This window comes from Anolis carolinensis, chromosome 3 (genome assembly GCF_035594765.1).
Source record: "Anolis carolinensis isolate JA03-04 chromosome 3, rAnoCar3.1.pri, whole genome shotgun sequence".
NCBI classification, from domain to species: Eukaryota; Metazoa; Chordata; class Lepidosauria; order Squamata; family Dactyloidae; genus Anolis; species Anolis carolinensis.
Genome location: NC_085843.1, coordinates 4758814 through 4786523, shown reverse-complemented (window position 1 = coordinate 4786523; position 27710 = coordinate 4758814). Strand labels below are relative to the sequence as shown.

Here is a 27710-nt window from a genome sequence, read left to right as displayed (position 1 = left end):
ATTAAGCAGAAGCACCAAATCCACGGAACAGTAGCCATGTCAAGCCCACCTTTTACTAGCTTCTTTGTGATAATGTCATGGGGAACATTGTCAAAGGCTGAAACCCATGGCATTAACTGCATCTACCATTCGCTTGTAACTCCATCTGGACTTGTCTCTTGAGAAACCCATGTTGACCCTTCTCAATCTTTACATGTTACAAGGATTCTGTGGCTGCTGCAGAAATTAAATGCAGGTTTATTGACACTATCATTTGAAAAAATAGATTAATACAGATGTATTTGTTGCGGTAATCTCTGAGCAGTTAGACTCAATTTAATCCTCTCTGGGGGAGATTCCACCAAAAATCAGCAGAGTAGCAAAAGCAAAAGCTTTCAAATGCAACAGTTACTTACACGGGGCGAGCAAAGAAAAGCCTTTCAACTTAGGATGGCAATGGAGTGCAGAGTCTCAGTAAAAGTTCAAAAAGTATTTATTCAGGTAAAAATAATTCCATTGTAGATAGAAAGGCTTGGAAGCTGTCTAGTCTACTCTAGACTGGTTTCTAAGGGAAAATAAGAAAGGAAAAATAACAAACATCTAAATAGTTACATCTTGCCAGGAGAGATGGCGAGATGTTTCTTGTTAGCTAGAAGAACAAAGGGAGAACAGGGAACCAAAATGGTTCCAACCTCATGGTCCAGTTTATTGGGGCCATAAAAGACATTCTGACCAATGAGAAGTTAGTGTCCCTGGAGATTCACATTTCTACTAACTTCAAAGTAAGTGATGTGACGTAAACAGGATAGAGTGAAACACAGTAAAGCCTGTCTAGGCGTGCTTTGGAAACACGGAAAGGATTCCCTCAATCTAACTCTATCATCTATCTAACTACATTTAGACTTGAGTAGTCCAGGGTGATTCCCAACAGTATTAAACATCTTGACAATATGCTCTTAGGAAAGTTAAGGAGCGCAACAGAGAGTACAGATGTCCAAACGTATCTCCCCTTATGAAACATCTCGGAGTCGAAGATCATCTAGGTAGGCCCTCCTCTCGGTCCCACTCTCTTCGCAAGCGAGATTGGCGGGGACGAGAGACACGGCCTTCTTGGTGGTGGCTCCTTGGCTATGGAACTCTCTCCCCAGGGAGATTAGATCAGCCCCTCCCTCCTGGTCTTCCACAAAAAAGTGAAGACGTGGCTCTTTGACCAAGCTTTCAGAAATCTGGTGCAATAATAAATATGAAAGATATGTAACTGACCAATGGAACGGCCCAGACTACGCCTATGGATCACGTGAGTTACTCTGTTGTTCGGAGTTAAATGTTTTAACTGTTTTAATTGTACTTTAATATTTAATTCTATTTAAATGGTTGTTTTGTACTCTGTTTTTAAAGGCATTGAATTACAGTAGAGTCGCACTTATCCAACACTCGCTTATCCAACGTTCTGGATTATCCAACACATTTTTGTAGTCAATGTTTTCAATACATCGTGATATTTTGGTGCTGAATTCATAAATACAGTAATTACTACATAGCATTACTGTGTATTGAACTACTTTTTCTTCTAAAATTTGTTGTATAACATGATGTTTAGATGCTTAATTTGTAAAATCATAACCTAATTTGATGTTTAATAGGCTTTTCCTTAATCTCTCCTTATTATCCAACATATTTGCTTATCCAACATTCTGCCGGCCCGTTTACGTTGGATAAGCGAGACTCTACTGTATTGCCATGTTGTGAAGCTGCCTTGAGTCCTCTCCGGAGTTGAGAAATACTGTAAACAAACAAACAAACAAACAAATACAGTAGAGTCTCACTTATCCAACATAAACAGGCCGGCAGAACGTTGGAAACATTGACTACAAAAATGCGTTGGATAATCCAGAATGTTGGATAAGTGAGACTCTACTGTAAATAAAATCAGATGCATTTGCAAAGGAGCAGATAGGATGGGAAAGGGAATGAAGTGCAAGTTGTTTGGAGAAACTCCCAATCTGGGATCCGAGAATGTCATCGAACTCTAAAAATTAGGGAGAATTTTAACTGATTTGTATGTTAAACTCTATTTATATGTTGGAGACTTTGTTCTTTTATAATGTGAACAGTTTTGTGCCTCAATCGAGATAAAAGTGTGATATAAATCATCATCATCATCATCTTCAAATTCAGCAGAAAAATGGTCAGAAAGCTCGCTTTGCTTGTTTTTATCTCAAGCCCTGGGGACCCAATTTGGCCCCATCTTCTTGTAGAGTTTGGATGGGCATCTGCTAGGGATGCTTTAGTTCTGCAAGGCAAAGGGCTGGACTAGATGATCTTTGGGGTCCCTTCCAACTCTGGACTGCTTCAGAGGGCAATAGAGTCTTAATTTTTCACAGGTGGTATATGACGCCCAAAAAATTAGCACTAATGTATAAAATTACCAAAAATATTGTTGGAAACGTAAAACGCACGAAGGATCCTTTTACCATCTATGGTGGACTTGTGAAAAAGTACAAAAATTTTGGAGAATGATTCATGTAGAGACACAAAAAATATTGGATAGAAACTTCCCCACGAAGCCTGAATTATATTTGTTCGGATTTTCGGACACATCATTAGAATTGAATACAAATGATGATAAACTTTTTACATATATTTCAACAGCGGCCAGAATAACTCTAGCAAAACAATGGAAAACAGAGCAGATCCCACAGATGGATCATTGGTTGGAGAAAATAGAAGAAATAAAGAATATGGACAAATTAACTTGGTACAGTAGAGTCTCACTTATCCAACATTCACTTATCCAACATTCTGGATTATCCAACGCATTTTTGTAGTCAATGTTTTCAATACATCGTGGTATTTTGGTGCTAAATTTTTAAATACTGTCTTTACTACATAGCATTACTGCACATTGAACAACCTTTTCTGTCAAATTTGTTGTATAACATGATGTTTGGGTGCTTAATTTGTAAAATCATAACCTAATTTGATGTTTAATAGGCTTTGCCTTAATCCCTCCTTATTATCCAACATATTCGCTTATCCAACATTCTGCCGGCCCGTTTATGTTGGATAAGTGAGACTCTACTGTATATGAAAGAATTTAGAGGAAAGCCGATAAAGAAGACAAACTGGGAAAAAGTGGAAATGTATATTCAAAAAAAGGTGTAAATGTGAAAAAAAATGAACCGGGATATTGTAAGAAATTTAAATGAAAAGTAATGTACCGAAAGGGGAAAGAATGGAAGTTTTTTTTGTAGTACCCCTCCCTTTTCTTTCCTTCCCTGATTTCCCTTATGTTTCTATTTCTTTACTACTTATACCCTCCCCACTGTTACCCCCACTTGTAAACCTTGTTTTTACAATGCCTTTGTATGTTATACACTTCCCCTTTAATAAAATCAATAATAATAATAATAATAATAATAATAATAATAATAATAATAATAATAATAATAAAATATTAGCAAGAACTTATTGAGTGTAAGATCCATTCGACTGTGGGATATGCTGTCTCTGGAGTACTTCAAACAGAGGCTGGATGGCTGTTTGTGGAACTCACTGCCCATTGAAATCAGGCAAGCCCTCTCTCTTTTAGCCTTTAGGAAAGATCTAAAAACATGGCTCTTCCGGTGTGCTTTTGGAGAGTAACTGTTATACACTTCTTTTGTTACTCCCCCCAACATCTATCCTATAGAACAGGGGTCCCCAAACTAAGGCCTGGGGGCCGGATGCGGCCCTCCAAGGTCATTTACCTGGCCCCCGCCCTCATTTAGAATATAATATTTTTACATCCATTTTAATAATATAATATATTGTATATACATATGATATTGATAATAATATTATTTTCTACAATATAATACTAATAATAATACCATATAATATTAATTATATGTTATATATTACATATAATATTACAGTATAGTGGTATAGTTCAATATAGTAATATATAATGCTAATATTGTGCTATGCTAATAAGATAATATACTGTATGTACACACAGCTGCTCTTGAGTTCCCTTCGGGGTGAGAAGGGTGGGATATAAATGTAGTAAATAAATGTAGTAAATAAATAAATAAATAATTTTGGACTTAAGCTTGCCCAAAGTCTGAAATGACTTGAAGACACACAACAACAACAATCCTAATTAACCTGACTATCTCATTGGCCAGAAGCAGGCCCAAACTTCCTACTGAAATCCTGATAGGTTTATGTTGGTTAAAATTATTTTCATTTTTAAATATTGTATTGTTCTTTCATTGTTATTGTTGTTTTGCACTACAAATAACATATGTGCAGTGTGCATAGGAATTTGTTCGTTTTCCCCCCCCAAATGATAATTTGGCCCCTCAACAGTCTGAAGGATTGTGGACTGGCCCTCTGCTTTAAAAGTTTGAGGACCCTTGCTCTAGACTGTTTCTCTATCTTATGTCCCTGTTCCCCGTGGTTTTTATTCTTATCTCTTTCTTACCCCAAGTTTTAACTGAGTGTTCATGCGGCCCGCCCTGTTATATCATTTTTTTGACTTTGTGTTGTACTGTACATTATTATTTATTGTATTGTTTAATTGTATTATGATATGTTGTTATTATATTTTGCTATATTGTATTGTCCTGGGCATGGCCCCATGTAAGCCGCCCCGAGTCCCCGTTGGGGAGATGGTGGCGGGGTATAAATAAAGTTTTATTATTATTATTATTATTATTATTATTATTTGTCGGGAGTACTTGGATTGTGTCTTCTTGCCTGGGATGAGCTTGGTTGGACTGGATGATCTTTGGGGTTCTCTGCTAACTCTAATGGAATCTTCTGCTTTTAAAACAGAGGCTGGATGGCCATTTCTCTGGAGGGATTGGATGGCGTCTTTCTGCCTGGCAAAATGGGGCTGGACTGGATGGCCTTTGGGGGACCCTCCCAGCTCTAGGATTCTATGATTCTTACTTTAAACCTATTGCAACCCTGGTGTCATTTTATTTTCAAGGGCACTGCTGCTGGACTTTAGTGCTGAGAAGGATGGATTATTTTCCTGGCACTAAAGGCAACATGTTCAATTTGTATATATTCCTTCTATCGCCCCGTTTCCTGAAAGGCTTGCCCCTCCTGACAGATCTGCGATGTTTCTGCTGGGCGTTTAATGTGGCCCTCCGAGCGAATGCCTCTCTCCGAAGGAAATAAATACGAAACGCAAGAGCGCTGGGGGATGCCAAGGAAGTGCTAAACCTGATAAATAATCATCATAATAAAGGTATTCCGCTTTCTTCTTCCTCCTCCTCCATCCCTTGGCTCTAATTCGATTAGCAGCCAGCCAAAGCTCCAGGCAAACGCGATCAATGGCTGCAGCCGCGCCGCCTGATCAGAGTTATATATGCCCACCGGAGATCCATCGATCAGCCCGCACCCAAAGCGTCTTCGCGTCACCGCAGCCGCTTCCCTCCTTGGGAGAAATGGGTTCTCATTCGGAGGATTGACCGGCCGGACCCAAAGGACGCTTCTGCCCAATGGCTCCTCTTTCTTCTTCTTCCTGGAGAGAAGCAGCCAGAGAATCCTCTCCAGGGCGATTCAGTGTCTTTATCAATGAATAAAAGGCATCCTGAGTAAATTGCAGATGGAGCCAAATGGAGAGGGATGGGTTATTACTCCAGAGGACAGGGTCAGGATCTAGAATGACCCTAAAACAGGCATGGGCAAATGTTGACCCTCCAGGTGTTTTGGACTTCAACTCTCACAATTCCTAACTGTTGTAGTTCAGCTTTTGATTGCGCCTGCACCTGATGTCACTGGTGTCCAGCAGGAGATTTTAACTCCTGAAACTGAGCCTCTGTCTGAAGGCCACATTCCTGAAAGGCCATTTGTTAGGGAAGCAAGGTCAGAAGCAGAGCTGAGCTCAGGGGATGAGATTCCAGGTGGACAGGCTAATGAGCCACTAGATAGGAGATTTACGTTCCGTCACCTGATGCACCTGCACCTGATACTACTGGGGATTCTGGGCCTGCAAGCTAGCCTGATGGCACTGGGGATTCTGGGCCTACAAGCTAGCAGGAGATTTTAAATCATGAAAGTGAGCCTCTGTCTGAAGACCACATTCCTGAAAGGCCATTTGTTAGGGAAGCAAGGTCAGAAGCAGAGCTGAGCTCAGGGGATGAGATTCCAGGTGGACAGGCTAATGAGCCACTAGATAGGAGATTTACGTTCCGTCACCTGATGCACCTGCACCTGATACTACTGGGGATTCTGGGCCTGCAAGCTAGCCTGATGGCACTGGGGATTCTGGGCCTACAAGCTAGCAGGAGATTTTAAATCATGAAAGTGAGCCTCTGTCTGAAGACCACATTCCTGAAAGGCCATTTGTTAGGGAAGCAAGGTCAGAAGCAGAGCTGAGCTCAGGGGATCAGATTCCAGGTGGACAGGCTAAAGAGCCATTACATAGGAGATTTACGTTCCGTCACCTGATGCACCTGCACCTGATACTACTGGGGATTCTGGGCCTGCAAGCTAGCAGGAGATTTTAAATCCTGAAAGTGAGCCTCTGTCTGAAGACCACTTTCCTGAAAGGCCATTTGTTAGGGAAACAAGGTCAGAAGCAGAGCTGAGCTCAGGGGATGAGATTCCAGGTGGACAGGCTAATGAGCAGTTAGGAGATTTACGTTGTTACCTGATGCACCTGTACCTGATACCACTGGGGATTCTGGGCCTGCAAGCCAGCCTGATGGCACTGGGGATTCTGGGCCTACAAGCTAGCAGGAGATTTTAAATCATGAAAGTGAGCCTCTGTCTGAAGACCACATTCCTGAAAGGCCATTTGTTAGGGAAGCAAGGTCAGAAGCAGAGTAGAGCTCAGGGGATGAGATTCCAGGTGGACAAGCTAAAGAGTCGTTAGATAGGAGATTTGCGTTCCGTCAACACAGAGCTTCTCAGGAGAGTTTGCAAAGGTCAAGATGACTGTTAGCCAAAAAGTCCTTATCAGTTTCTCAGGGTAAAAGCCATGACCTTCTGTCTGTATTAGCAAGACCAAAAGGGTATTTCGCCAGTCTAGTCAACGTTGGTGTTTGAGAATACATCTCCTGCCAAGTCAAACTTGTTAGGGATTTCTTGTTCCACGTTTCCTATGGTCCATGTTCCATGCTTCCAAGTTTTAAAGACTGTTCCTGAATCTCATGTTTTGGATTTATCCTGCTTTTGTATTGGTGTTTTTTTTGATGCTACTACTCTTGTACTGAAAGCGAGCCTCTGTCTGAAGGCCACGTTCCTGAAAGGCCATTCGATAGGGAAGCAAGGTCAGAAACAGAGCTGAGCTCAGGGGATGAGATTCCAGGTGGATAATCCTGTGGATTATTTCTGACATTTAAACTTTTTAAAAATACTCTTTAAATATTCATATATTCTCCAATAAACCACTTTGCTATTTTACCTTGGACTGGAGTGAGTGTTAAGTACACAAGTGCTTCCCAGCTTTGGAGTACAACACTAGCAGCTGGTCAAAATTTCCAACCCTAGTGTAGAATGTTTGGCCCAAAGGCAGAGAGAATGAGGCAGAGAAATCAGGAGATGAACCATTCTGCATTTATTGTGAATAATAAATTAAAAAGGACTGGGTGGCACCGGTGGGGCTGGAAGAACACTGTGCACCTTCCATTGCTTGATAGGAAAGGATCCTGCAAATAATACACTTGGATCCAATACATCAGGCGTGGGCAAATTTTGGCCTTCCCTCCAGATGTTTTGGACTCCAACTCCCACCATTCCTAACAGCCTCAGGCCCCTTCCTTTTCCCCCTCAGCCGCTTAAGTGGCTGAGGGGGAAAAGGAAAGGGCCTGAGGCTGTTAGGAATGATGGGAGTTGAAGTCCAAAACACCTGGAGGGAGGGACAAAGCTTGCCCATGCCTGCAATACATTCTTTCAGCGTCAATTTTGGAGGAAAGCACAGCAGTTGAAGGAGAAAAGGTGTGTGGAGCCAAAAATAAGACAATAAAGAACACAAACTCCCATTGCATGACTCCAAGCTGGTGAATCCTTGCATTTTGCAACAAACCTCATGGGCACGGCTAATCCCACCCAACCTTCCTGTCCACCTTCTCCACTCACTTGCCGTGTTGCATGATTGCTTTATTACTGACCACACGCTCCAAAAATCCTCCAGAAGCCCTTACAAGGGGAAGGACATCTCCTCCGGCAGCAGCGGGGCCTGGATGTCCAGCTTCCGGCTCTTGCTGTCCTCCACGATCTCCAGCCGCAGCGCGGGACCCCCCTTCCGCTGCTGGCCTTCCTCCTTCAGGGCCGGGCCGTCCTTTGCCTTCAGGAGCGGGCGCTCCGAGTCGTCCACTGCGATGCGCAACGTGCAGCCGCGCGGAAGCAGCTCCTGCTCGTAGGCGGCCGCCAATTGGTTCACCACCCGGCGCTCCACCTGGGCTCAGAAGAGGAAGAGAGATGCCATCATCATCATCACCACCACCACCATCATTATTATTACTGTATTTACTCAATTCTAACACACACCTTTTGGGGCCGGGCTGTGGCGCATCTGGCTAGTAACCAGCTGCTATAAATCACTACTGACCGAGAGGTCATGAGTTCGAAGCCCGGGTCGGGTTAAGCCTCCGACCATTAATAGCCCCGGCTTGCTATGCAGCCCCGAAAGACAGCTGCACCTGTCAATTAGGGAAATTTAGGGACGCTTTATGCGGGAGGCTAATTTACAACACCATAAAAAAAACTGCCAGCAAAACACGAGGAAAGGAATGCGGAAGTACAGCCACTACTGGACGGTGAAGCAACAGCTCCCCCTGTGGCCGGAATCGTGAAGCTGGAAAAATGTTAAAAATGCCTCTGAGTCTGTCTAATTTGTCTGTTGGCATTGAATGTTTGCCATATATGTGTTCATTGTAATCCGCCCTGAGTCCCCTTCGGGGTGAGAAGGGCGGAATATAAATACTGTAAATAAATAAATAAATCACCTTGCCAAAATTAGGGTGCTGTCCTGATTTGTCTCTCAAGAACAGCCTTAAAACAACGTGGTAAGTAAATGAAAACTGCTTTCCTTCAGCAACATAAAGAACAGCACACACAGTTGGATAATGCAAATGAAAGCAAAGAAGTCTTGATGCAAACACAGTTCTTAAGTCTCTGATAAATTCCCAAATCAGGCAGCAGTCTTCAGACAAAGAAGCAGCAATAATTCCTTAGGAGCAGGGTTGTTGTATGTTTTCCAGGCTCTATGGCCATGTTCCAGAAGTATTCTCTCCTGACGTTTCGCCCACATCTATGGCAGGCATCCTCAGAGGTTGCCTCACAACCTTTGAGGATGCCTGCCATAGCTGTGGGCGAAACGTCAGGAGAGAATACTTCTAGAACATGGCCATACAGCCCATGAAAGCCTTGGACAACTCCTTAGGAGCAGTTTCCCAAATGCAGACTTGAAGCAGGCACAAGGGTAGCGAAGGCTTAGGCATTAGGGTCAGTTTGTTACCAGCAAAAGGTGACTGCACCTGCTTCTGATTTATAGCCTTGAGTTCCCCCATTCAGCAGCTGCTAGGGCGGTTCCCAATTATTTTAGCAATTCTGGCAGCTATTCTAGCTGAACGGCGTCTCTGCTCTGTTTCCTTTCGCTTTTCCTGAAATGTAGGTACTTGCAAAACCTCCTCCTCTGATTCCAACTCCCCCTCTAATTCCTGCTTTCCTGTTCCCCTTCCTCTTCTGAAGATGAGGAATCCCTAAAAGGTGTGCATAAGATTCACGTAATATGGTAACAAGCCAAAAAAATCAAACTTTTTGTAATAATTAGAAATGAGAGTTGCACACTGTAAATAAAATTTTTTGCTGATTTTAAATAATAATAATAATAATAATAACAATAATAATAAAACTTTATTTATACCCCGCCACCATCTCCCCAATGGGGACTCGGGGCGGCTTACATGGAGCCATGCCCAGACACCATACAATATAACAAAATAAAACAGCAAATCATAACACAATATAACAGTACAAAATCATCATATATATTACAACACAAGTCAGAAAAAACAATGAAAACCAGGGCAGGCCACATGAACACTTAATTAAAAACTCGAGAGAGAGAGAGAGAGAGAGACATAGGAATAAGGGAACAGGGATATAAAATGGTGAAGCAGTCTAAAGGATAAAATCCAAGGGGAATAACCAGAGTGATATATTACATTTACTCCCCAAAGGCACATCGGAAAAGCCATGTTTTTAGATCTTTCTTAAAGGCTAACAAGGTGGGGGCTTGCCTGATCTCAGTGGGCAATGATTTCCACAGTCGGGGGGCCACAGCAGAAAAAGCCCTCTCCCTCGTTCCCACAGGACGGGCCTGGGACAAAGGCAGTGGCGAAAGGAGGGCCTCCCCGGATGAACGAAGGGAACGAGCAGGTTTATGGTAGGAGATACGGTCACTAAGGTAGGTGGGTCCCAAACCGTTTAGGGCTTTATAGATGATGGTCTGCACCTTGAATTGGGACCGGAAAGTGAACGGCAGCCAGTGGAGCTCTTTGAACAGGGGAGTAGATCGTTCCCTGTAGCTCGCCCCTGTTATTAATCTGGCCGCCGAACGCTGAACCAATTGTAGTTTCCGGGCCGTCTTCAAGGGAAGCCCCACGTAGAGCGCATTACAGTAGTCCAGTCTAGAGGTAACTAAGGCATGCACCACCGTGGTCAAGTCAGACTTCACGAGGTATGGTCGCAGTTGGCACACAAGTTTGAGTTGTGCGAAAGCCCTCCCGGCCACCGCCGACACCTGAGCCTCAAGCGTCAACGCTGAGTCCAGGAGGACCCCCAAACTGCGGACCTGTGATTTCAGGGGGAGTGTAACCCCGTCCAGCACAGGTTGCCACCCAATACCCCGATCCGACGCACGACTGACCAGGAGGGCCTCTGTCTTGTCAGGATTGATCCTCAGCTTGTTCCTCCTCATCCAGTCCGCCACAGCGGCCAGGCACTGGTTCAGCATCCGAGGGGCTTCCTTGGAGTCAGATGGAAACGAGTAGTGGATTTGCGTGTCATCTGCGTAGAGATGGCAACACCCTCCAAAACTCCGGATGACCTCTCCCAACGGTTTCATGTAGATGTTAAATAGCATGGGGGATAAAATAGACCCTTGCGGGACCCCACAGGTCAATGGCCAGGGGTCCGAGCAGGTATCCCCCAGCTTCACCATCTGGGAACGACCCTCCAGGAAGGACCGGAGCCACTGCAGAACTGTGCCACCAAGCCCCATCCTGGAGAGCCTCCCCAGAAGGATACCATGGTCGATGGTATCGAAAGCCGCTGAGATGTCCAAGAGAACCAGCAGGGTCACACTCCCCTGTCCAGCTCCCTGCGGAGGTCATCCACCAAGGCGACCAAAGCCGTCTCAGTACTGTGCCCAGGCCTGAAGCCAGACTGCGAGCGGTCCAGAAAATCAGTGTCATCGAGGAACTCCTGGAGCTGCGTGGCAACCACCCGTTCCAGAACCTTGCCCAGAAACGGGAGGTTGGAGATTGGTCTGTAGTTGTTACAAACAGATGGATCAAGCGAGGGCTTTTTTAGTAGTGGTTTTACTACCGCCTGCTTAAAGTAGGATGGAACTGACCCCTGAACCAAAGAAGCATTTATTATGGTCACAAACCAGTCCAACAACCCATCTTTGGCCAGCTTAACCAGCCAAGAGGGACAAGGATCCAGAGCGCAGGTGGTCGCCCTCACAGACCCAAGAATCCCCTCCACTTCATCAGGAAGAACAAGCCGGAAAGAATCCCATAAGATCGAACAGACAGGTACCTCAGTTACCTCTGCTGGGACCACAATTAAACTGGAGTCTAGCTCAAGGCGTATCTGAGCAACTTTGCCTGCAAAATGGTGCGCGAAATCGCTGCACCCAGTTGCCAAGTCATCGGGAAGCCCCTGGGCCTCAGGAGGCCGCAGGAGCTCCCCCACAACTCGGAACAACTCCGATGGCCTGTTGGCTGCAGACGCTATGCGGGCAGTCGTGAAAACTTTCCTGGCTGCTCGCAGAGCCACGGAGTACACCTTAATAGCGGCTTTAGCCCGTGCTTGGTCGGACACGTCCCGAGATTTCCTCCAGATGCACTCTAGTCCCCTCCTCGCACGCTTCATCACAGCCAGCTCCTCAGTGAACCAAGGAGTTGACGTGGCTCTACGCAGAGAGAGGGGACGTTCGGGAGCGATCGTGTCCAATGCCCTTGATAGCTCACTATTATAGCGATCAACCAGGACATCGACAGGATCGCCAGTCTCCAGGACAGGAAGATCCCCAAGAGACCTCAGAAGTCCATCCGGATCCATCAGTCTCCTGGGGCGGACCATCTTAATGGGTTTTGAAATTTACCAGTAGCTGCTGCATTTCCCACCCTCGGCTTATTTTTAGGGTAAAATTAGGTGTCTCGGCTTATATTCGAGTCGGCTTATACTCGAGTATATACGGTAATAATAACAACACCACTATGTGACACAATTGTTTTTCTTGGGTTATAAATGTCATTTCCTAAGTTATGATACTGATCAGGCCTGGGCCAACTTGGGCCCTCCTTCCAGGTGTTTTGGACTTCTACTCCCACAATTCCTAACAGCCTATCGGCTGTTAGGAATTGTGGGAGTTGAAGTCCAAAACACCTGGAGGAAGGCTGAAGTTTGCCCATGCCTGTATCTAGACTGATATGAAACAATTACTGGAAATGTTGGGGAAACTCCACCACAAACTCCCAAAAGAGCCACTGTTGGATCACATTTGGCTTGCAACCCACAGGAAGGGCAGGTCCCTTCTCATCCAATCCGGAGTCATCATATTACCCCGCAATGGCCTCCTACCTCGTGTTTGATGGACCGGGCACCATAGTGGAGGTTGTATCCATCGGCCAGGACGTCCATGACCTCCCTGTCCCACACCAAAGTGATGTTGTGCCGTGCCTTGGCCTGCAGAGGGAGGAGAGAACAGTCTCAGGCTTTGCTTTTCTTTGGAATGTCTTTTGCTTTTCTTCAGAGCTGCACTTGGCCTTTCCTCCTTTATTTTCTTCCCTTTTTAACTGAAGCATCTGTCCCTCGTTGTTGTCGACAGCTTTCATCACTGGAATCACTGGGTTGCTGTAAGTTTTCCAGGAGGTATGGCTATTTTCCAGCCATAGATGTTTCACCCACATCTATGGCAGGCATCCTCAGAGGTTTGTAAGGTCTGTTGGAAACTAGGCAAGTGGGGTTTGTATATCTGTGGAATGTCTAGGGTGGGAGAAAGAACCTTTGTCTGAGGAAAGTGTGAATGTTGCAATTGGCCTCCTTGATTAGCACTGAGTAGACTTGCAGCTTCAAAGCCTGGTTGCTTCCTGCCTGGGGAATCCTTTATTGGGGGGTGTTTGCTGGCCCTGATTGTTTCCTATCTGGAATCCCCCCCTTTTTAAGTGTTTAATTTAATATCCTGATTTTAGAGGGTTTTTTTTTTAATACAGTAGAGTCTCACTTATCCAAGCCCTGCTTATCCAAGCTTCTGGATAATCCAAGCCATTTTTGTAGTCAATGTTTTCAATATATTGTAATGTTTTGGTGCTAAATTCGTAAATACAGTAATTACAATATAACATTACTGCATATTGAACTACTTTTTCTGTCAATTTTGTTGTATAACATGATGTTTTGGTGCTCAATTGGTAAAATCATAACCTAATTTGATGTTTTAATAGGCTTTTCCTTAATCCCTCCTTATTATCCAAGATATTCACTTATCCAAGCTTCTGCCGGCCCGTTTAGCTTGGATAAGTGAGACTCTACTGTACTGGTAGTCAGATTTTGTTCATTTAATGGTTTCCTCTTTTCTGTTGACATTGGCCACATGCTTGTGGATGTCAATGGCTTCTTTGTGTAGTCTGGCATGGTGGTTGTTAGAGTTAGAACAACACTCAAGAAACAGGAGAATTCCAGACAATAAACATTCAGGGCCTGCTAACACCTCCTAACAAACAATTCCCCCAGGCAGGAAACAACAAGGCTTTGAAGCTGCAAAGATATTCAATGCTAATCAAGGAAGCCAATTGCAACATTCACACTTGCCTCAAACAGACAAGAGTTTTTCTCCCACCCTGAACAGTCCACAGATATATAAACCCAATTTGCCTAGTTTCCAACAGACCTCACAACCTCTGAGGATGCCTGCCATAGATGTGGGTGAAACATCAGGAGAGAATGCTTCTGGAACATGGACATGCAGGCAGGAAAACTCACAGAAACCCACCTGTCCCTAGCTTGCCAGCCCAGTAGGGCCTCTGAGACCACATGCGCCACACAAACACGTTTTTTAAAATAATAAATATAAACATATATATATATTAAAAAAAACACAAACACTATGTTGAATAGAAAACAAAAGCTCAGCCAGAAGAAGCTCAGCCTGGGGTTTACATTCCCTTCCTTCCCTCCCTCCCAATAAAACTTCTTCATTGATTTTTAATTTACTTATTTAAGCTTTTTGTGTGTCTTTATTACCTCTCAACCCACTGGGGCCACTCAGGCAATGTACAATGGAAAGGGGAATAAAATTAATAAACAAATAAAAATAAGATTAATCTCTGTTGGAAATTACAACCTTCTTTAAGATTGCTCTAGTATATTGTTGAGCTATGATCCTGTTTGCTTATTGTTTTGTATGTATGTTCTGATATGCAGCTTCTGTTGCTCTATGTTTCCTGAGAGGTTGTGGGAGAAGGTGCAGACCACATGATCTGATCTGAGACTGCTCAGACCTCAGACTCCATGTTAGATTTTTCTTAGATTTTGGACTGGCTGCTTCCTGCCTGTGGGAATATTTTGTTGGGAGGGCAAATATTTTGTTGGGACAGCAAATAAAGAACAACACTCAGAAAACAGGGGAATTCAAGACAAGAAACAATCAGGGCCAGCTAACACCCCCAACAACGGATTCCCCCAGGCAGGAAGCAGCCAGGTTTGAAGCTGCAAGGCTATTCAATGCTAATCAAGGTGGCCAACTGCAACATTAACACTTCTTCAAACAGATATAGAGTTGTTTCTCCCACCCTGGACATTACACAGATATATAAACCCCACTTGCCTAGTCTCCAACAGACCTCACAACCTCCGAGGTTGCCTGCCATAGATGTGGGCCAAACGTCAGGAGAGAATGCTTCTGGAACATGGCCAGACAGCCCCGAAAACTCATAGCAACCCAGTGATTCCGGCCATGAAGGCCTTTGACAATCCCTGCAATGTTTTTTCACAGAATCCTAGGTTTCCATAGAACACAGTTTGGGAAAAGTGACACATCTGCAAGGGGTTTGCAATGCCTTGAGCCTAAAATTGGGTTTTGAGAGGCTTTAGGGCCCCTTGTATGGATCCCCAAGGGCCCCCTTTGCACCACTTTGATAAAAGAATACCAATTGAAGTGCTGGGTAGGTAAACTTGGTAGATACTCTTACCTTCTTTGCCCAGAAGCTGAGCTCCTTGTTGACCAGCTGGATGAGCTCTGAGTGGCAGAAGGGGAGGAAATAGACGATTTCGTTGATCCTTCCGAGGAACTCGTCTCTCCGGAAGTGGCCCTAAGGAAGGGGGCAAAGGGCAGACCATCAGACCAGTAACAGGGGAAATGGGAAACAATGAGGGTTGGAATAGATGGCCTTTGAGGGTCTCTTCCAACTCTACGATTCTAAGACAGGCGTGGGCAAACTCTTGGCGTTTTGGACTACCATAATTCTTTCAAATATTTGAACATGGCTCTCCTCTTAGCCTTCTTTTCTCCAGGCTCAACCTACCCGCACAGGGATTCATAGCTTCCAAATGTCAACAAAAGCGTTAACAAAAAAACCTGGCTGCTTTGATCGTTTATCTAATCTGTCTCCCTAATACAAATAATATTAATAATAAAACTTTATTTATACCCCGCCACCATCTCGCCGTGGGGACTCGGGGCGGCTTACATGGGGCAAAAGCTCGAACAACATAATTGAACAAAAACAACAACAACATAAACACAAGTCACAGTATAAAAAGATAAAAAACAGTACTACAATGTAAAACCCGAATATTATAACAGTTAATAATATCAGTCAACCACCAGGCACAGTTCTATCATCTACATAAGTGGAGAAACTGAAGCAGCAATGCAAGAATAAAATGATGAATTCAAGTGCATAGATGATAAGGACCTAAAACCTTAGGAAGACCTATTTGACACTGGAATAGGCTGCTTTGCTAAAGCCTCCTTCTCTGGATGTCTTTAACCAGGGTGGCTATCTCCAGGGAGAGATTGGGTAATGACAGAAATGGGATGGACTGGATGGCCTTTGGGGTTCCTTTCCAACTGTGCTAGAATATAGACTGTCTAAGGTGTCCATTGAAGTCTCCTTCTCTGGAGGTTTTTAGGCAGAGGTTGCATGGGCATCTGTCGGGAGGGTTCGGATAGTGTCTTTCGCCCTGGTAGAAGGAAGGGTGGTGGAACTTCATGGCCTTTGGATGTCCCTTCCAACTTTATGATTCTACTAGCTTTGCCCGGCCACGCGTTGCTGTGGCTTATGGGAATCCTTTGTTGGCCAGGTGGAATAGCAGTGAATAGCCTCGCAGTCTCAAAGCCTGGCCGTTTTCTGGAGTAGCTGGAGCTGTTTATTGTATGAACGTAGAGGCATGGATGAGGGGTTGTGCTGCCAAGATTAGTGTTTCTGGGATGTATAGTTTTGTTGTTTTGTCCTAGGCCGAAATTTCATTACCCTTCTATATATATAAAAGGCTTTTGGCATCACGGCGACTCACAAAACAACAAAACCCAACACCCCCCAAACTCTAAAATTGGCAACACAATCCATCATCCCTGCCTCCAGTAAGATACAACACAATCACACAAAAAACACAACACCAAAAAAAAAGCCAAAACCCACAACAGGCAATGTACCATGCTTTCTATATTTATTTATTTATTTTATATATATATATATATATATATATATATATATATATATATATATATATATATAGAAAGCATGGTGTATGTGTGTGTATATATATATATATATATATATATATATATATATATATATATATATATCACAAAATAATAAATACAGCCAGACATTGGAGCTGCAAGGATATTCAGTGCAATAACAGTGATACTACTCTGAAGCTGACCAACCAAAGATTTCCCCTAGGTAGCAAGCACCCAGGCTTTGAACCACCAAGGCTATTCATTACAATTCTACCACCCCAAAAAAACATTCCCCTAAAAGGCAACTACCTAGCCTTCCAAGCAGCAAGCCTATTCCTTTCTATTCCACCTCACCAAACAAGGATTCACATAAGAAAATGGCCAGGCTTTCAGGCTACAAAGCTATTCACTGTTATTCCACCTACCTAACAAAGAATTCCCATACGCCACAGCAACGCGTGGCCGGGCACAGCTAGTTTATATATATAGATGGCTGCTGCACCAGATACTAGCAAACCCGCACACCTGGGTACAATCTGCTCCAGTGTGCAAAATGGTTCTCCATCAAAAGAGAGTGAAATCCAACCCCGAAACCCAAGACGGATGTCCCGCGAAGGCTGAGTGGTTGTGAGTAAACAGCACCATCTGTAATAGTACCTTGAGGATGGGGCGAATGACTTTCTCCTTGAAGTGCTTGGAGATGGTGATCTTGTCTGTCATCTGGACGTCGTCTGAAAGGGAAAATCAGCGCCTTCAGCCCAGCCCAAAACACAACGCCTTTTCCAAAAAGCAAAAGGTCCAAGAACAGCACAGTGCAGATGCACCCTTGGCCACTTTGAGTCTCTTTTTTTAAGAGAGATATAGCGGGAAAGAAGAAATAATTACAACACTATACATTTAAACAAAAGTCTGTTCCTGCTTTGAAAGTATAATTTTCAATGTATGGTCCTTACTTTGAAAGGAGTTGTTCTACTCCAGAAACTTGGTTTCCGTGGCTGCCACAAATTGTTGAACTGGATGGGACTTGATGAAAAATTCATTAAAAAACTAGAGCAAAACGTGCTATAGCAAGATGTCCCTCCTGCAGAAACAAAGTTTGTGCAGTTTGATAAATCTTTTCCATGTTTTTATGATCTAACCAATTAGGAAAGGACATTTATAAACCAGGAACAAAAATTGTGTTACATGATGTAATAATAATAATAATAATAATAATAATAATAATAATAATAATAATAATAATAACAACAACAACAACAACAACAACAGGAAAAACTCAGCCACTATCAGGACCTCAAGATTGAACTTCAAAGACTCTGGCAGAAACCAGTGCAGGTGGTCCCGGTGGTGATGGGCACACTGGGTGCCGTGCCAAAAGATCTCAGCCGGCATTTGGAAACAATAGGCATTGACAAAATTACGATCTGCCAACTGCAAAAGGCCACCCTATTGGGATCTGCACGCATCATCCGAAAATACATCACACAGTCCTAGACACTTGGGAAGTGTTCGACTTGTGATTTTATGATACGAAATCCAGCATATCTATCTTGTTTGCTGTGTCATAATAAAACAATGATGATGATAATAATAATAATAATAATAATAATAATAATAATAATAATAATAAGAACAACAACAACAACAGTCCTAGACACTTGGGCAGTGTCCGACATTTGATCAAATACAAAAGCCAGCATAGTGATTTTGTTTGCTGTGTATTAATCTTGTTGTGTATCAAATAATAATAACAGAGACTTCTTTTCACACTACAACTCCCAGGATGCTACAACATGCTACAATTAAAGGGGAAGATGCCTGGAAAAAGATGACAGCTGGCCCTTCACATTTGCTGGGGTTGAAGACACAAACCACACTCAAAAGCAGACAAGCCTTCAAATAAAAATTTTAAAACCCTGCTATTTTTATATCTGAGTAAACAGGTCTCTAGATCTTTTAATGTAATTCTATAGTCGACATAACTACACATTGACTGCAGAGTTGCACTGAAAGACTTAGAGACAATGCTTATTATTATTTCTTCTTCTTCTTCTTCTTCTTCTTCTTCTTCTTCTTCTTTGATACACAACAAGATGAGTACACAGCAAACAAAATCACACTACTGGCTGTTGTATTGGATCACACATCGGACACTTCCCAAGTGTCTAGGACTATGTGATGCATCGGCGAATAATGCCTGCATATCCAAGTAGGGTGGCCATCACCACTGGGACCACCTTTTAATTACTTTAATTATTATAATAATATAATTTATACTCTTTCCGCCTTAATCAAGATTCAAGCAGTTTCTCTAGAAATCTGTATATCCCCCAGCACACTTCTATGACTAACCACCACTCAAAGTTTTAAAGACCAAGTCAGGAGGAATTGTGGGGTATTGTTGTTGATTATAAATCATTTTAATAGTTTGAACTATTTAGTTTTAACACTTTCAATGTTTAATCCTATTTTAATATTTGTATGTCTTAGACTTTAATTCAGATGTTGTTACCGTTTTTGTAGTTAGCTGCTCTGAGTCTCCTCTGGCAGAGAAAAAGGGGGGTATTAACAAAAACAACAACAACAACAACAACAACAACAACACACTATAACACCATTTTAGTTCCTGGGTTATAAAGAATGATGACAACGATGATGATGATGACAATAATAATAATAATAATAATAATTGTATTTCAAATGTCATTTCCTAATTGGTTCTATTATGAAAACATGGAAAAAGTTTATTAACTTGTTTGTGCGGGAGGGACATTCTGCTTTAGCACATTTTGCTCTAGTTTTTCAGTGAATATTTCATAGTCACAACCAAATCAACCTAGTTTGTGGCAGCCATAAAAAACTAAGTTTCTGGAGAACAACTCCTTCCAAAGTAAGTATTGCAGAATTGAACATAAAATAACACTTTCAAAGCAGAAACAGATTCCCCTCCCCCCCAAATTTTGTTATGTAATGTAATTGTTGACCGTAGAGGCACAGTGGACATTATTATTATTATTATTATTATTATTATTATTATTATTATTATTATTATTCTGCTCTAATTCTTCAAAAAGAAACTCAAAGCAGCTTATAGTAAAACAATACAATATAATTAAAAACCTAAACATGTATAAACATAGATGTGAATAGTATTAAAAATAAAGTCAAAACCCTTAGAACCAATTAAAAACCTAAGGCATGGGCCAACTTTGGTCCTCCCTCCAGGTGTTTTGGACTTCAACTCTCACAATTCCTAACAGCCTACCGGCTGTTAGGAATGGTGGGAGTTGAAGTCCAAAACACCTGGAGGGAGGGCCGAAGTTGGCCCATGCCTGCCTTAGAGATTTCTGGAGAGTCCATATTGCTCCAAACTGCAAAGGCTGAACCCACAAAGAGGGAAGGCCAACTGTACCCAGCTTTTCGGCGATCCTCTTCCGGCTCATTTCCATGGCCTCCTGCCGCAGCTGCAAGGCGTGCTGGGCAATCTCGTCGCTGGCCACGTTGGAGGTCATGATGAAGATGGCGTCCTTGCAGTCGATGGTTTTGCCCTTACCATCCGTCAGCCGCCCCTTCCAAACACAAAGGAGAAAAGCCGCGCTTGGTGAAATGGAGTCCATTTTGTTTTATCTTTCCAACCCCTGGTTCTCATGATAATTGATTTCACTTTCTCCAGTCTTGTGGGAACTGCCAGGAAATTCCAAAACAACTCTTTCCAGGCCACTTCTATCCTCCTCTGGGTCCTCTAAATCTATTCCAACATCCCTTTCCTCATCTTCTGAGCACTCAGAATCTGATCAGGATACAACAGTTGAATACTTTGATTGTGCTTTTTCTGCATGGCAGGGGGTTGGACTAGATGGCACATGTGGTCTCTTCCGAATCTATTACTCTATGATGTGAATGATGGAGAAGAATGCATGCTGATCACATTCACAAATGAATCAAATTGGGAGGTGAAGAGGACAGGATGAGGACCTCCACAAATTAGAGAGCTGATTGGCTGAAAGTAACCTAAAAGAATAGGATAACTTTATTGTCATTGTACGTCGTACAACAAAATTAAATGCTACCCCCGCTCACATTATATATGTACAAATTGCAAAACTAAAGTACCCATCCTTCCACATTCTAATCACTATTGCACAACAACAAATGCCACACCGGTGTGAAACCCCAGAGTTCAATATGGTCACAGCTTTAGGATAAAAGCTCTATTTGTCCTTGCTTTGTCATCCTACACAAATAGTAACAATTCGAAAAATGAGAAGAGAATGAACTTCAATAGGGAGAAATGTACGGTATCACACTTTGGCAATAAAAACGAAATGCACAGAGACAGGATGAGAGTCATCCTCTCAGTACAAATGAGATCCTTTTAGAAGTACTGGTAGGTTGCAGCCCTATGGACTGGGATACGGGAGACATAAGACAAGAGCGCATGCCTGTTTGTGCGCAAAGAGAACATGGCTGGGAGTGGCTGGGCCCCGGCAGAACGGCACACACGTTTTTGTGTCGGGTGCCTGGTATTAACATTTTGGTTATTGCTCTGTTCGATGTGTGCTGGCGGTTCAGGAATTGATTTCGCATTTAGCGGCTGCCACGCATGATCTATGCAACCAAAAGGCCGGAGATATTAATCCTCGGGAGGAAGGAAAGAGAACTCCGACAATCCTCCCATTTTTTCTAACCAAGGCTCCAAAGACAGAGGATGCAGGGGGGCCAGCAGCTGGAAATCTGCACATGCTCTTGGCTTCTTCAGCTAGTGTTGAATTGCATTATATCAGGCACCCTCCAACTATTTGGGCCTCCAACTCTCAGAATCCTGACCATTGAACAAGCTACAAAAAGGGGCTTCTGGGAATTGGAGGCCCAAACAGATGGAGAGTCACAGCTTGAGGATGCCTGCATTAAATGGTCATGTAGACGGGACCTTGTCTCTTTTAACCAGGGGTCCTCAAACTTTTAAATTGGAGGGCTGATTCAGTCCCTCGGACTATTGGGGGGCCGGACTATGATGGAATCGTAAAAAATTAGGATTGTTGTTGTTGTGTGGTTCAAGTCATTTCAGACTTAGGTCAACCCTAAGTCTAAAGTTTAGGACAGAGGCCAGGTAAATGACCTTGGAGGGCCGCATCCGGCCCATGGGCCTTAGTTTGGGGACCCCTGATCTAGATGATCTCATAGGTAAGCAAAGAGACCTCCAAAGACCATCTAGATGATCTCATCAGGCCATCAGAAGATCATAGATAAGGAAAGGGACCCTCAAAGACAATCTAGATGATCTCATCAGACCATCAGAAGATCATAGATAAGGAAAAGGACCCTCAAAGACCATCTAGATGATCTCATCAGGCCATCAGAAGATCATAGATAAGGAAAGGGATTCTCAAAGGCCATCTAGATGATCTCATCAGGCCGTCAGAAGATCACAGATAAGGAAAGGGACCCTCAAAGACTATCTAGATGATCTCATCGGGCCATCAGAAGATCATAGATAAGGAAAGGGATTCTCAAAGGCCATCTAGATGATCTCATCAGGCCGTCAGAAGATCACAGATAAGGAAAGGGACCCTCAAAGACTATCTAGATGATCTCATCGGGCCATCAGAAGATCATAGATAAGGAAAGGGATTCTCAAAGGCCATCTAGATGATCTCATCAGGCCGTCAGAAGATCACAGATAAGGAAAGGGACCCTCAAAGACTATCTAGATGATCTCATCGGGCCATCAGAAGATCATAGATAAGGAAAGGGATTCTCAAAGGCCATCTAGATGATCTCATCAGGCCGTCAGAAGATCACAGATAAGGAAAGGGACCCTCAAAGACTATCTAGATGATCTCATCGGGCCATCAGAAGATCATAGATAAGGAAAGGGACCCTCAAAGACCATCTAGATGATCTCATCAGGCCATCAGAAGATCATAGATAAGGAAAGGGACTCTCAAAGACTATCTAGACGATCTCATAAGACCATAGGTAAGCAAAGAGACCTCCAAAGACCAGGTAGACTTAGGTCAACCCTAAGTCTAAAGTTTAGGACAGGGGCCAGGTAAATGACCTTGGAGGGCCGCATTCAGCCCACGGGCCTTAGTTTGGGGACCCCTGCTTTTAGACATCTCTTCTTGAAGCTAAACATGCCCAGCTCCTTCTGTCGCTCCTCGTAAGACTTGGCTTCTAGACCTTTGGTCATTGCAATATTTGGAATGACCAGAATCAGCCAAAGTGAATCCCATGCTGACCTCACCTGGAGTTTAAGGAGGGCATGCAATGTCTAATACCACCCTGGGCACCTCAGCGATTGATGGATCAATAAATAAATAAACAGATGCCTAAAGGAGGTCTTACTTCATCGAAGAGCTGCAACATGATGGTGAGGACGTCCGGGTGGGCCTTGTCCACCTCGTCAAAGAGGACCACCGCGTTGGGACATTGCTTGAGCTTCTTGGTCAGCTGTCCGCCTTCTTCGTGCCCCACGTAGCCTGGAGGGGAGCCAATGAACTTGGCCACCTGCAAGGCCAGGGCACAGCGTCAGACAAGATGGAAGTTTATAGATTAATTTAGGAGGTGTTTGTTTACAGGCATGGGCAAACTTTGTACCTCCCTCCAGGTGTTTTGGACTTCAACTCCCACAATTCCTAACAGCCGGTAGGCTGTTAGGAATTGTGGGAGTTGAAGTCTAAAACACCTGGAGGGAGGGATGAAGTTTGTCCATGCCTTGGTTAAAGGAACAAAGCTGGGAATCTGGACAGACCACTTAGGGGAGAAGCCCTATTGACACTTTGGAGTTGATTCTGGGATGTATCTAAGCAGCCACAGCAATGGTAGGAGAAACAATGAGAATGCTCTTTACCTCGTGCCTCTCCTGAAACTCTGACATGTCCAGCCTGATGAACCCCTAGAGAACAAAAGGGTGAGAAGAAGAAAATGCATGGGTTTCCTTTTGTTTTGGAATTATTTTTATCCAAACATACCACAAGAACAAATTTAGACCAATAAGAAAACAAGAAAAGACCAAAAAAAAATGCAAGGGAGAAAAAAAAAGCAAAAACCACTACCATAACAAGCCAGAAACAAGAACGATTTTTCTTTTTGTATGGAATTAAATTACAACTGAGAGCACCCCTTCACCTACAAAATGCAACTTAAAAAGTTCTAAGAAGGCATTTACCAAAATAAATCCACGAACCTCACACTCCTTGCCTGCTGATTTTTAACTTCCTACTTGTTACTCCCTTCAAGTGTTGCTTTATTTCTAATCTCCTACTTTTAAAATCACACTTCTAGATCAAAAATCCAACAAGTTTCCGACTTATGGCAACCCTGTCATGGGGTTTTCTTGGCAAGATTTGTTCAGATTAGTTGAAGTTGATAGAGTGTGACTTCCCTAAGTGTCACCCAGTAGGCTTCCATGGCTGAATGGGAGTCGAACCCTGGTCTCCAGAGTCATAGTTCTGTACTCAAACCAACACCTTGCTGGCTCAACAATAACAGAAGCTAAACTTATGTCTGTTAATATATTTTTCTTGACACTGATGTCTATAAAACACACACTAAAAATTCGTTAATGATGCTGACAGCACTGTGAAAGTCTAATCTAGGAACAATATGCTGCCTTGGAAGTCTACTGGAGTCTCCCTTTTTCAGCAGAGGCTGGATGGCCATCCGTTTGGGATGCTTTGATTGGGTCTACTTTTAAGGCAGGAGAGAGTTAGATTCGATGGCCCTTGGGGTCTCTTTCACCTCTAGGATTCTATGAGGGTTGAATGAAAAGTAATGCCTCCAGCTTTGTTACTTGGGTCTGGATGGGAATATTTTAATAAATCAAACGCAGAAATAATCCTTAGAATGTGCTCTTTAATTACCACTATTCACTTTTCCACATAATCACCAGACAATTGGATACACTTCTGCCAACGATGAATAAGTTTTCTGAAGCCGTCACGGAAGAAGTTGACACTGTTTCCGCAACCGGCGTCTCACAGGACCCATAGCGCATAGGTCTTTTGATAGCCAAGCAAAGCAATCATGTGAGCCACATGTTCTTGTGAAATGACGATGATGCTTGAAATGTCTCTCTGAGTGATACGACGCTCATCCTGAATCAATCTGTCCATCTTTTGTTTGTGAAACTGGGTGGTTGCTGTCACAGGAAGTCCAACTCTTTGTTTGTCACGCAAGTCAGATGTTCCCAGCTCAACATCTTGAAACTTATTTGCCCAACCACACACAGGACTCACATCCACACAATCACCATAAATAGCGTGCGTTCTCTGATGAATCTCCTTTGGGGTGACACCTTCTGCTGTTAAGAATTCAGTGATTGCACGTTGCTTAAGTTGCATTGACCAACCGTCTGCGCAGGGCTCCATACTTCGCGCTTTAACAACACAACCGTTCAATGCTAAGGCTTCCCGCCAAATGGAACTAACTGTAGAAGAGAGTCTCCTGAACAAGGCAGGACCTGCCGCAGACCAGGACTGCCATCTGTTGAGGAGTTACGAAGGTGGAAGCATTACTTTTCATTCAACCCTCGTATGATTCTGAGACCTTCGTCAAGTAAAAAGAAAACTTGAGGAAGGTGTTTGAGGACAAACCTTTCCGCTGGCACAGAATACATGCTTTTTGAGCATTTTGTGACAAGGCCCCCTTTCATCTGCCAAGTGCATCATTTCCTTCCCTTCGCCTTCCATCTTCTCCCAATAATTTCCTCCCATATTCAGGGATCCCCCCCTTATTGCTGCATTAATTAACTAAATAGCAACCAAACTGATTAGGGACTAATAATTATCTGCTCGTTTGGTGCCTGCCATCGAATTAGCGCTGCTGGTTTGTCCTTGGCAGCTTAAATCATTTGACGAGGAGCCAGTGATCAGGGCGCTGGGACAAAAGTAAAAATTACATAGGATTCACTGGGAAGCTAAGCTGGAGGCCCGTCAAGGAGAAGAGGGATCTTGCGTAGCTCCAAAGCCGGCAATATTCCTGGGAGTTGAAGATGACAACATCTGGAAGGCCAACATCTGGAGAAGATGGGACTACGGAATCCTGGAGCTGGATTCAAGAATGTCCTAAACTGCGCATCCCAGGATCCTTCCATTAAGGGAGACAAGGGAAGGGGACTCACCTTCTTCACATCTTTGTGCAGGTACTTGGCCGTCTGCTTGGCCAACTCTGTTTTGCCTGGAAAAGAAATAAAGGGGTTAAGATATTGATTGTGATGGTTAGAGTGACAGTAGGAGGGCATTGCTAGCTGGAGGAAGAATGGGGTGCAAAAGAGACACTATTATCAGATGCTGGGGGTCATACTCCTGGCCCAAAAGGCCAAAGCTTTCATTGCCAGATGGTGGCCAATTCTGGGAAAGAGACAAAGATCTTGGCAAGATGTGGGTCAGTTGGCAAAAGAGAGATGAGCCTCTCTGAATACTCTGGACAAGAGTTTGAAAAACTATAAAGATGAAAAATCCACTGTCCAAAGCTGGGATTTGCCACAATCTTTCTGCTGGACAGGAGTTTCACACTTTAGGGTTTTTTTGCTGGCCCAATTTGATGAAAGGAAGGTGCTTTGGGTTAAACCTATGGAGAAAGCAATTGGAGGCTGGTGGGCAACAATTCTGAGAATTCCTCACTCTTGGCTGTGATGGTTTGGGGATGCTGGGAAGTAGAATCACAGGGTTGGAGGAGACCCCAATGGCCATCCAGTCCAACCCCCTTCTTTCTGCTAGGCTGGGAGACAAAATTCAAGCCCTCCTGACAAATGGTCATCTGGCCTTTGCTTAAAAACCTCCAGAGAACAAAGGCAACTCCACCAAACTCAGTATATTCTGCTATTGAACCACTTCTACTGCCAGGAAGTTCTTCCTAAAGTTTCAGTGGAATATTTTCCCTGCCATCTGAATCCATGTCTCAATTGAGTTCTAGTCTACAAGCCTATTCCCTTTGCAGTCAATGTGGCCTCCTTCCAAATATGTAAACATGGGGTTGTTGTATGTTTTCCGGGCTGTATGACCATGTTCCAGACGTATTCTCTCCTGACATTTCGCCCACATCTATTGCAGGCATCCTCAGAGGTTGTGAGGTATGGAGAAACTAAGCAAGGAAGAAGCCAGGAGATGAAGCCATTCAATGCTAATTTAGGTGATTAACTACACATGCACACTGGCCTCCAACTGACCAGAGTTCTTCTCTCACCCTGGACTTTCCACAAATACATATAAACCTTCCTTGCTTAGTTTCTCTATACACCTCACAACCTCTCAGGATGCCTGCCATAGGTGTGGGCGAAACGTCAGGAGAGAATACGTCTGGAACATGGCCATACAGCCCGGAAAACATACAACAACCCTGTGATCCCAGCCATGAAAGTCTTCGACAACATATAAGTAAACATTGCTCTCATGTCCCCTTCTCTCAACCTTCTGTTCTCAACCTTCTGTACACATACCTAGCTCTCTGTTGCTCTTCAGAGGGATTTGTGAGTCCAGACTTTTGACCATTTGGGCCACCCTGGACACTTTCCAGCTAGTCCATGTCCATGTTTTGAATTGGAATGCCCAGAACTGGACTCAGGGCTATTATTCCAGGTGAACAGGACCAACTCTGAGAAGCCCAACTGTCCAAAGGGAGCTCAGGCTGCAACATTGCATCCACACGTCCTCCTGTACACCTTTCTTGATAATAGAAGATCACACACTCTCAGCCCTAGAAGAGACCCCAAGGGCCATCCAGTCCAACCCCACCGCCAGGTTAGCCATAAGCTGGAAATGACTTGGAGGCACATAAAAACAAGGCCAGGGGCACAAAAGAGGTTCTA

General features: G+C 43.6%; 1 protein-coding gene across 2 annotated transcripts in view; it reads right to left on the bottom strand.

The window, feature by feature from the left end:
* Window positions 1-7514: 7514 nt before the first annotated feature.
* Window positions 7515-27710, bottom strand: part of clpb (ClpB family mitochondrial disaggregase) — a 106088-nt gene continuing 85892 nt past the window's right edge. For both annotated transcript variants that reach the window (XM_062977057.1, XM_062977056.1), the window contains 8 exons: window positions 26025-26080; window positions 23754-23798; window positions 23249-23410; window positions 20313-20469; window positions 17558-17631; window positions 15405-15524; window positions 12796-12900; window positions 7515-8377 (listed from right to left, as the gene is read on the bottom strand). In XM_062977057.1, coding sequence (XP_062833127.1) covers window positions 8120-8377; window positions 12796-12900; window positions 15405-15524; window positions 17558-17631; window positions 20313-20469; window positions 23249-23410; window positions 23754-23798; window positions 26025-26080 — 977 coding nt within the window. In that variant the 3' untranslated portion in view covers window positions 7515-8119. The remainder of the gene's footprint in view (window positions 8378-12795; window positions 12901-15404; window positions 15525-17557; window positions 17632-20312; window positions 20470-23248; window positions 23411-23753; window positions 23799-26024; window positions 26081-27710) is intronic.